This window comes from Anticarsia gemmatalis, chromosome 1 (assembly GCF_050436995.1).
Source record: "Anticarsia gemmatalis isolate Benzon Research Colony breed Stoneville strain chromosome 1, ilAntGemm2 primary, whole genome shotgun sequence".
Classification (NCBI taxonomy): Eukaryota; Metazoa; Arthropoda; class Insecta; order Lepidoptera; family Erebidae; genus Anticarsia; species Anticarsia gemmatalis.
The window spans coordinates 7,740,012-7,751,122 of record NC_134745.1 but is presented as its reverse complement, the minus strand read 5'-3'; the positions used below and the strand labels follow the sequence as shown (position 1 = coordinate 7,751,122).

Genomic DNA, 11,111 nt, shown 5'->3' with positions numbered 1-11,111 from the left:
CCTGTTCCCGATACCGGTGGCCACCTAATTTTTATATTTTTAAATATGTTTTTTATATTTTTCTTTTATATTGAGAATATATTTAAAAATGTAATAGTTAAGAATAATTATAAATAAAGAGCATAATAATACAAATTGTTGTACTTTACAATGACTAAGGCTATCTAGCCCTACCCATATGTTGAAGGAAATAAGCCATTGCAGCGGCACGTTGTATATGGTTTTTATCTTCTACTAGTTTTTGCCCGCAACTTCGTCCGCGTGGTTTGTTACTTAAGATAGAATTTTTATACAAACATTCATCCCCTATTTTATCGCCTTAGGGGTAGAATAATAATTGATCAAAATCGTTTCTCAGCGGATGCCCACGTCATTACATCTACCTACCTACATGCCCAGCCCGAACTATTTAGTGGTGTGTGAATGCTTTCTTAGGGGGTGCCTAAAGTCATAGTAACTTTATGCATGCTAAGTGTCAGCCCGATCGGTTTAAAATTGACAAAGTTTAAAATAACCTTTCATCCCCTTGGGTGTGGTATTTATCAAAATCTTTTCTTATTTTTCAGCCCGATAGGTCCAGTGGTTTGGGCTGTGCGTTGATAGATCACTATGTCAGTCAGTCACTCTCGAGTTTCATATAGATTTAAATAGATGTTTCCCACACACAACGTGCAAAGAGTATAGCATACTTAAGTAACAACTAATTATAATCTATTCTATGATGAGTGCGGCGCGCACTATTTCCGTTGTTGTTTCACGCGCGAAAGAGCGTGTGTGTAAAGGCACCTTTTGTCTTCCTAGCCGATCTCCGACTACGGCGCTCAGTTTAATTGAATATAGCCTTATGCAGGACTTTAGTTTATAGTGTCCAAGTGACTGCACAATACACTGGCATACTCTCTATTCCTATTCTTTCATAAGCAGGTGGGACTGATAACCACCGGGAACGGTGAGGGGTCAGGCGCAGAACCGACGGGTTTACGGCTCTTCGAGGCACGGAGGTCTTTTATCCTCAACTTCCTGACCCCGGACAATCTCTGAGAAATTCTTAACAGAAAATTTCAGAAGACTTTTTGGACCGACCCAGGATTCGAACCCGAGACCTCTTGCGAGGCAGTCGTTAATCAATGTTATAACAAATTAGAAATGTAGAATAGCACATCGGGAATGGAACCAGAGATCGCGGTGTACGTTACGCTAGCAAGAAAGTGTCACCTAGAGTGATATAAGTAGAACGTATAATTAGTGCGCAATCTGCTGTAAATGTGCGCCGCATAAAAAAATTGTGCGTGTTGTAGTTTTGAAAAAAAAACGTAAAAACGATTCCTGCTGGAGTAACGTTGTTCTAGCAAGAAAATTCTAGACGAATTATCGGAGAGATAAAATACATACATGGGCAGAGAGCTTATATTTGTGCAAGTATGTGCGCCATAAATATAATTTGTGCGTCTTCAGGTTTTCGAGATATTGCGTTTCTCGCTGCAGTAACGTTTTGCAAATTCGTGTATCTCCAAGACCATTTTATGTGCGCCTGTAGAATGAACATACACGAATAGCTCTTAATTTGTGCATATTTGTGACATAATTAGATGCCAGATAATATTTATAATTTTCAAGTAATCGCGCTTTATTGAAAACTTAAAAAAATATTGTAGCGCCTAAATGAGAAGACGTATAAGCTCGCTAAAAACTGTATTCGTTCCATCTTTTTGTTTATAATTACCATAAAAAGTTTCAAAACAGAACCTACAAGCGTTAATGAATAATATTACTAAAAGTCGAAACGACGGCATCATAACTTTGACGCCAACAAACAAGAAACTGGCTCAACCTAAGATGTGTAGATGTAAACCAAAAATTAGTGCATTTATCAAATAATATATAGTAAAAATATCCAGCTTCAACTGTTTCGTGTTAAGTAAATATTAATATCAAACCAAAACAGTTATTCAGCGCAGGTTATCCGACCAAATTCGAATGACTACAAAAAAGCGACGGATTCATACGTATCGATGACCTCCTTTATTAAACGTATTACACCTAAACTGTGTTCGTACAGTCACGCTCAAATGTTCGTTGGGAATTATTATTACAATGACCTAATAAAAATATAATATATGTAATATACCTAGGTATTAAATGTACTTTCTGATCATATGAAATCAAAAAGCTTGTTGGTTTAAAAAAATATTATTTTTATTATCATAATCATGATTCTTAAAGTAATTATGGCAACAAATCACAGATCAAATTTTCTACCTATAAATATTAGAACAAACATTGTTCAATTAAACTATTTGTACCTTGTATAGTCATTTGGTATTATTTAAAATCACAGATCAGTTTTTCATTTACTTAAGTACACAAACAATAAAATCACTTAAAGTAGTTCAGTACCATCATGGCGTGAAATTTAAATATTAAGTAGTTGTTGTTTTGGCCGAGATATAATTATGTTTTGGTTAGGTATGATTATATAGTACGCGAACGTAATAAAAACCTATAGAGCGTTATATTTTGTTATCAATTTATGTTTTTTAAAGAATAGCCGGATTTGAAAACTTCAACTCAAGTTTCACATATCGGGCTGCTTAGGTTTGGGTTTTCAAATTAGGCAATTAATAAAAGGATAAAAAAGAATAATAATTTTAACCGGTCTATACTACGTTCGCGTATCATACTATCATACCCAAAACTAAATTATATCTCGGCCAACAAATGATGTACATAATCGTGCGCAAAGTTACCGGAACAGCTAGAATAGAATGATAGAAGAATAGGTATGTTTAATTTAATCAAAAGTTATTTATTTTTAACTATTTTCTACTGCACTGTACTCGGGCACAATACGTTTCAACCAGTTAGCGAGTAAAGTTAAGAAGGTCATCGACACGTATGAATCCGTCGCTTTTTTGTAGTCATTCGAATTTGGTCGGATAACCTGCGCTGAATAACTGTTTTGGTTTGATATTAATATTTACTTAACACGAAACAGTTGAAGCTGGATATTTTTACTATATATTATTTGATAAATGCACTAATTTTTGGTTTACATCTACACATCTTAGGTTGAGCCAGTTTCTTGTTTGTTGGCGTCAAAGTTATGATGCCGTCGTTTCGACTTTTAGTAATATTATTCATTAACGCTTGTAGGTTCTGTTTTGAAACTTTTTATGGTAATTATAAACAAAAAGATGGAACGAATACAGTTTTTAGCGAGCTTATACGTCTTCTCATTTAGGCGCTACAATATTTTTTTAAGTTTTCAATAAAGCGCGATTACTTGAAAATTATAAATATTATCTGGCATCTAATTATGTCACAAATATGCACAAATTAAGAGCTATTCGTGTATGTTCATTCTACAGGCGCACATAAAATGGTCTTGGAGATACACGAATTTGCAAAACGTTACTGCAGCGAGAAACGCAATATCTCGAAAACCTGAAGACGCACAAATTATATTTATGGCGCACATACTTGCACAAATATAAGCTCTCTGCCCATGTATGTATTTTATCTCTCCGATAATTCGTCTAGAATTTTCTTGCTAGAACAACGTTACTCCAGCAGGAATCGTTTTTACGTTTTTTTTTCAAAACTACAACATGCACAATTTTTTTATGCGGCGCACATTTACAGCAGATTGCGCACTAATTATACGTTCTACTTATATCACTCTAGGTGACACTTTCTTGCTGGCGTAACGTACACGAGATCGCGTGGCCAGAGTTCGTAAGCATTATACAGCGTGAACCACAGAAACAGGCTATTTATTAGCGCGAATTTCACGTGTCACTACTCACTAACTTAGCCTTTTTCGCAGGGTTTCATTAGATTGTAACCAGAGTGAGTACGGCTACTAGCGGATGCTCCGCACATAGCTGTTCCATTGCTCTGCGTTCCGGCGTTTCTGTATTCAAGGGAATGAACAGGAATATTAAATAAAAAACCATCAATTATTGTGAATATTCCACAGAATATATATAACAAATCATAAAGGAATATTGAATCAGTTACATTAAAGACCAAGTTTACAATCATTGGTATGTTAATGTATAAAACTGATATAGATAAAAGAAAGAAATTGAAAGAACATAAGCCAACTCCATTTTCTGAGATAAGATATAAAATAGAAATAAAAAGCTAATGACAACTTAAACCAGACTTCTCGGTTAATGTAAAAAGTCAGAGCTCAGAGTACTCTTTCAAATATAGAAATGTTGACAGTTTCTTTATTTTTGTTTGCAGAAATGCACTCCATATTGTTATATAATGTTATAATATAATTATTTAGAAAGAGTGCAATCCACTTTTATTTTTTTTTTTCAATTTTTATTTATGTATTTTTTTATGAGCGGGATTAACAATATAAGGTGTTTCAAAGCATTAAATGTAACAAGAACTTGCACTTGTCTTAGTTCTTGCAACTTAAAAGCTGGTCGTTTTCTTTGTTGTGGCTATAACATGAGTTATTACTCTTTTTTAGTAGCTTGCTGTTTAGCCTGGTGGGCTTGCAAAACTGCAACAGCTTCGTCTACTTTAGCTTTGAGAGACTCTCCATGTTCCAACATATGAAGAAGCTCTGAGTTATCAATTTCTAGAAGCATTCCAGTTATCTTTCCAGCTAAATCTGGATGCATACGTTGAATTAGAGGGAACAAACGTTCACCAAGCATTTGTTTCTGCTCCTGAAGAGGCGCTGCGGCCAGCATGGTGGCTGTCAACGGTTCTTGGCCCTGAATGTGTACTGCTGGTTGAGGAGCTGGAGGGTTACGCATATTAGCTGTATATTTATACCCAGCTGGACGTCCGCTCTGAGTTACAAGTGGAGCGCGGATAGAAGCGGCTGTGGCGACTCCTTGTTGTCCAGTGATTGGTCTAGCTCCAAGAGATGTACGTAGAGTTGCTTGAGTCGGGGCCCTAGGCGCCGGGCGGAACGGTGCCTGCATGTTAGGATAACCAGATGCAGCAGTCTGTGTGCTAGGCCTTACGGGCGGCTGTGCAGTCCAGCGAGGAGAAGGTCTTATCTGGGTCATTTGTGCTGGACCATAAAATCTTTGAGCAGGAGGAATAGTAGGTACAAAATATCCTCCAGCACCTCCTGGTTGGAATATTTGACCCATCTGTTGCATACGCATACTAGCCATTCTTTGCATGTACTGAGATGTCAAATGAGCTTTACGATCTTCTTTACGTTGAGCCAAGGCAACATATAATGGTTTAGTTCCTACAATTCGGCCGTTCATTTCAGTAACAGCTTTGGTGGCCTCTTCTGGTGATGAGAAACAAACAAATCCGAAACCCTTACTACGTCCATCTTCAAGCATAACCTGAAATACAACAATTAATTATTTTTTCTACATCATATATTATACTTCTATTCATTCTAAATCAGTGTAATCGAGAAAACTAATACAATACAAGAAGTCGCTCATCAACAAAAGTTAAGTAGTCGCGGTGATAGATGATTGAATGATGATTTTCAGGATACATGAATGTATAGACCGAAGGCATTGATAACAAACAAAACTTAGTCGTTATGCCCAAATAACTGGACATTGAACAAGGCAAAGAACTAGAGATAATCAGCTGAAATGTCAATTGCGCAACTGACCTGGGGGGCTATCACGTATCTCAGTTGACATCCATATGAAAGCCACTATGCTGTCCATTGCTTTCTCCCCTAGATTATAATGATTAATACGTTACGTCAAAGCAGCAATGTTCTGAATAGTGACCATAGATTTGACGGATACTAGCTGTCAACTGAGATACGTGATAAGCCCGCTGTACTGGTAAAGCAAATTTTTGTTTGTCGACAATTAAAGAATTAAAATTATTTAAAATCCGACTAAAATCATTATCTTAAACTTAAATGAAAAATTAAGCAAACAAATTACCTTTGCAGATGTAATGGTTCCAAATGGTGCAAATTCTTTACGTAAACGTTCATCGTCAATGGTGTCATCCAAGTTTTTAACATACAAATTCACCCCTTGGTAGCGAGTCAAGCGCTCAGATTTTAACTGCTCAAATTTACGCTTAAGTTCTTTTTGTCGTTCTGCTTTCTTTTGTGCACGTCCAACATACAGAGGTTTACCTTCAACGAGCTCTTTACCATTTAATTCCATACAAGCTCTCTCTGCCGCATCAGGATCTTCAAATGCAACAAAACCAAAACCTCTAGAAGAACCATCTTCTTTATACATTACTTTATGGCTAGTAATACGGCCATACTTTTCAAACATATCTTTTAGCATTTCGTCGCTAAAGTCTTCTCCGAAATTCTTGACGTACACATTTGTGAACAACTTAGCTTTCTCACCAAGTTCCTTTTCACGCTCCTTACGGGGGATGAATCTACCTACATATACTTTTTTTCCGTTCAAAAGCATGCCATTAACTTTTTCAATGGATTTATTAGCTGCTTCCTCAGTTTCAAAATGTACAAACCCGTACCCTTTAGAGGCTCCAGTTTCATCTTGAGCCACTTTGCAGCTTAAAATATTTCCAAAAGCAGAAAAAGTATCGTACATTGCTTTGTTGTCAATAGTTTTATCAAGGTTCTTGATAAAAACATTCCCCACTCCAGACTTTCGCAGGGATGGATCTCTTTGGGACCACATGATTCTAATAGGTCTTCCTTTGATCATATCAAAATTCATAGTGTCCAGTGCCCGTTCAGCTGCAACAAATGAATAAATATCTAATTACTATAGGAAGACTATAAAACAACACTTATTTAATTTCTTTTATGCAAACAGAAATATAATTTGACCTCCTAGTTTGGACTCTTATTACTTTGCTACTGCCCAACAATTAATAACACTGGCCCTTGTTAGATCTCTAAGCTATCACAATTTTTGTAAAATTAGTGCATCTGAAAATTTTGTTACCAAATAGACATTTTAACAATTCAACATTTCAATGTACCTACTTAGGTTTTTGTATTGTTTCCTTCTCAATAGTATTTTTGTAAAACTATTCGATTGCATGCTTATATTTATCAAGATTGGTATTTTTACCCAGCCCACTTTCACAATTAGTTAGCTGTCAAGACATGAATGTAACAAGTGGCTTTTGATTTCTCAAGTAGTACATAGAAATCAACTCTTGAAGGACAGACATATTGAAATCAAGATAACTCCATATGTTACAAATAAAACGCCATCTTACAGACAACAATTTAAAGCATCACAATTAATTTATTATATTACCTTCATAAGACTATATCTTATAAAATTGCTCAGTAAGAAGGTCTAAATTATAGAGTGGAGAGTAAGAGAAAGTTTACTAGTCTGTATGAGACAGGCAATTAATGACAATGTAATAAAATCGTTTTAATGCCAAAGTGCAGATCCAGTTAACCTACAGATCTAGGATGACGAGCATGGCAAAATTAATGTAATGCTGTCTTCAGATGGATTGACATGAAAAAATACATAAAATTCCGTCTGAATCGCAATACGAATATAAAAGATAACGATATAATAAGATTAGTATGATTATTCCGCTAGTATTTTATGTAGCAGTGAAAAAAATGTCCTTGAAATCTTAAAACTAAAAAATGAAAAAAAAAAAACACTTACCATCAGTCGGCTGCTGGAAATTTACATAAGCATAGCCTAGGGATCTACGAGTTATCATATCGCGACAAACGCGAATAGAAAGAACCGGACCAGCGGTTGAAAATTTTTCAAACAACATGGCCTCAGTTATATCGGAGTGTAGATCTCCGACATAAAGAGAAGCCATCGGGTAATTAGGTGGACCTGGATTCATTTTGTATGTTTCACTGCGGCAGTTTTATGTAGACATTAACTTAACGAAGGCAGAAACCAACTTCACTTTCTCTTTATAATGACTATCGCATTCCTCAGACCACGTTGCACGCTTACGTACACTAACTTAAAATCAAGTGATTCCCGTTATTTTTTAATTATTTTACTATTTTTTTGGATTTTTGTTAATTTTTTGATTTTTTTTTTATTTTACAAGAATATTTCACGAAATTCTGAGGATTGTGTGACCTATATTTCAGGGAACACACAACCTCACGTGAACACACCTTGCTCACCAAAGGAAAAGGTGACGTTTGACAAAATGCAAGATGGCGACTGTGGCTGTGGTGTATTTACGAAATTTGTGAAAAGTTGGCGCAATCAGTTTGACCAACATACGTTCCGGTCTGACATTCTAGATAATACTAACATGTTATTTTAGTATGATTAAAAAATATTTTGAAAGTAAAGTTTTTTATAGATATGTAATTTAGGAATATAAACACACAATCATAATAATTTCTAAGCAATTTAGAGAAAACTTATTTCACTAAAATACGAGTACCTTCGCAAGACGGAAACCGACTACCTAGGTACCTATCGCATTAATTCTCCCGCTACCTACCCAAATAATTCAAGTTTGAAAATGTTTATTAACTTAATATGATGAACAAAAGTTGAGCGAAATAACTCAAATAACACATATTTCCAGATTAAAAGACCTTAATCACGAATATTCAATTTTAGTTTAAAAAGTTCATATATTCCATAGACAAGAGGCTCCAATTAATTTCCAATTTCCATAGTGAGTGAATGAACCTTATAAACTCATTCTTGAAATTTAGGTTTCCACCAGATAAATTATCAATTTTATTTGATTATTACTTGTATTAAAAATGGAAGACACCAAAGCAACTCAATCTAGTGACTATAATAAAGACAACGAAGAAAAACATCAAAAGAAGAAAAGTAAAAACAAAAAAAAGCGTAGCGGTGGAGATGGCGACCACGGCGTTTCAACCTTGCCCGATGGTTTAGTCACCGGGTCAAATTCAAGCGATGTTCACCAGAACATATCTTTAAAAGATTTAAAAATGGCCATGGAAGTGTTAAACCTCCAGCAGAAACCTGCCAAGACAACAGAAGAGGCTTTACATAAATCATATCAATTTTGGTCTACTCAACCAGTCCCTAAAATGGATGAAAAAATTATTTCTAATGAACCCATAGAGCCTCCGAAAACTCCCGAAGAGATACGGTCAGAACCATACACTTTGCCTGACGGGTTTCAATGGGACACATTAAATTTAAATGAGCCATTGGTACTAAAAGAACTTTATACCTTGCTCAATGAGAACTATGTTGAAGATGATGATTGTATGTTCAGGTTTGATTATCAAACAGATTTTTTGAAATGGGCGCTCCAACCGCCTGGCTGGAAAATGGAATGGCATTGTGGTGTGCGTGTTGTAAAATCAGGTAGATTGGTTGGGTTTATATCTGCTATCCCAGCTCAGTTAAGAATTTATGACCATGTGCAAACAGTTGTTGAGATAAACTTTTTGTGTGTCCACAAAAAGTTACGTGCTAAAAGGGTAGCACCTGTGTTAATTAGAGAAATTACTCGCAGAGTAAATCTGACAGGTATATTTCAAGGAGTATACACTGCTGGAATTGTTTTACCTAAGCCTATAGCCAGCTGTCGTTATTGGCACAGGTCGCTTAATCCAAAGAAATTAATTGATATCAAGTTCAGTCATTTGTCTAGAAACATGACTATGCAACGAACGCTAAAGCTATTTAAACTACCTGATCATCCAAAGACCTCAGGATTTCGTAAGATGGAGGTTCAAGATACTGAAAAGGTGGTGAATTTGTTAAATGATTATTTAAGGAAATTTGATTTGGCTCCAATATTTTCAGAGGAAGATTTCAAGCATTGGTTCTTACCGCAGGGGGGAATAATTGATAGCTTTGTTGTTGAAGCTCAAGATGGCAGTATTACTGATTTTGTTAGTTACTACACTTTGCCCTCTACTGTTGTGTACCATCCAGTACATAAAACACTTAAAGCTGCATATTCATTTTATAATGTGTCTACTAAGACACCATGGATAGATTTAATGCTTGATGCATTAATCACTGCAAAAAATTCTGGGTTTGATGTTTTTAATGCTCTGGATCTTATGGATAATAAAGAATTCTTAGAACCCCTTAAATTTGGAATTGGTGATGGGAATTTGCAATATTACTTATATAATTGGAGGTGTCCAAGTATGACACCAAATAAAATTGGTTTAGTATTGCAGTAATTAAATTGATATCATGTATTCTTGCATCCCAATTATATTACTTTGTTTTATGTCACTTTGTGTAAAGTGTTTTTATTGGTTGGAAATATAGCCTTAGTTCAAATGTTGTTGTTATTAACCACTGATTCAACTTTCTGTAGTATTTATTTACATACATGTAAACCAAGTCATAATACTTTAAATACAATGTGTTTTTTTATGTTTGTAATTGATTTCATTAACTAAATTCCTATTTTTAGTCCAATTGAAGAAGAGGCTAAAAGATCTCCTTTTTTAACATACTGGGGCAAATCCGGAATAAGGGGGGCACATGGTTGATTTAAGGCATAATAATATTAAACATTCAACTTCAGTTACTGCTGGTACCAAGCTGTTGCAGTTGCATTCTAAGCACATCATGGTATACCTAAGGATATCAAGTTGTTAAGGTAGAATTTCCTGATACATGTGAACTTAATCATTTCTAATAAAAAGCCTAAAGAATGTTGGTGCTTCAAGCTGACAACCTCTATTTATATATTATGTTTGTAATCCTTTAGTTAGGGAATTTGAAGATTATTTAAGACCTAAACAAAGTTCAACATGCGATTCAGTGTGACACGGTAACCAGTACAGCGCGTTCAGTATGTTATCAGAATCGAATCCCGCCCAATCAATCTCAGACAATTAAGGCCATTGAGACCCAGCTTCTCTTCCCAAAACGGAGGAACCTCGATGAGTCTTATCTGATTGAGAATACAGGGTCAGCAAGCATTCCTTACACTCTCCTTTTTCTTCGCCCAATCTTAGACATTGTCTTTCTCAACTTCAAATTCCTTCATATCTCGCTACAACGCTTCTATCCATGTGGTCTTGGGTGGGTGGCGATTTAGGTATTTTTTCGGGGATTCTAGTACGTTTCTAGTTCCTGTTTGCCGACGACACAATCAGGTGGTCTCCTTTCTATACGTCCATACCATCTCAATCAGTAGACTTGCAACTTAGCCACGAAATCATATACCTACATACACTCAAA

The 11,111-nt window shown here is 35.6% G+C and overlaps 2 protein-coding genes across 2 annotated transcripts; one reads left to right on the top strand and one right to left on the bottom strand.

The window, feature by feature from the left end:
- Positions 1 to 3,959: 3,959 nt before the first annotated feature.
- Positions 3,960 to 8,111, bottom strand: pAbp (poly(A) binding protein). Its single transcript, XM_076116148.1, has 3 exons — positions 7,593 to 8,111; positions 5,904 to 6,688; positions 3,960 to 5,333 (listed from the first exon to the last, which is right to left on the bottom strand). Exons 1-3 carry the CDS (start codon positions 7,783 to 7,785, stop codon positions 4,476 to 4,478), a joined length of 1,836 nt encoding a protein of 611 aa, XP_075972263.1. The 5' UTR covers positions 7,786 to 8,111; the 3' UTR covers positions 3,960 to 4,475.
- A 475-nt stretch (positions 8,112 to 8,586) lies between these two features.
- Positions 8,587 to 10,299, top strand: Nmt (N-myristoyl transferase). Its single transcript, XM_076116135.1, has one exon. The coding sequence runs from the start codon at positions 8,681 to 8,683 to the stop codon at positions 10,094 to 10,096; it is 1,416 nt and encodes a 471-aa protein (XP_075972250.1). The 5' UTR covers positions 8,587 to 8,680; the 3' UTR covers positions 10,097 to 10,299.
- The last annotated feature ends 812 nt before the right edge of the window (positions 10,300 to 11,111 follow it).

What these genes read in the sequence shown, in the direction of transcription:
- Nmt (XM_076116135.1), top strand. Translation starts at nt 8,681, where the DNA reads ATGGAAGACACCAAAGCAACTCAATCTAGTGACTATAATAAAGACAAC.
- pAbp (XM_076116148.1), bottom strand. Translation starts at nt 7,785, where the DNA reads ATGAATCCAGGTCCACCTAATTACCCGATGGCTTCTCTTTATGTCGGA. An exon ending in TTTCCAGCAGCCGACTGATG is followed by an intron (nt 6,689 to 7,592) that starts GTAAGTGTTTTT and finishes CATTTGTTGCAG; the next exon opens with CTGAACGGGCACTGGACACT. An exon ending in GAACCATTACATCTGCAAAG is followed by an intron (nt 5,334 to 5,903) that starts GTAATTTGTTTG and finishes GTTGTATTTCAG; the next exon opens with GTTATGCTTGAAGATGGACG.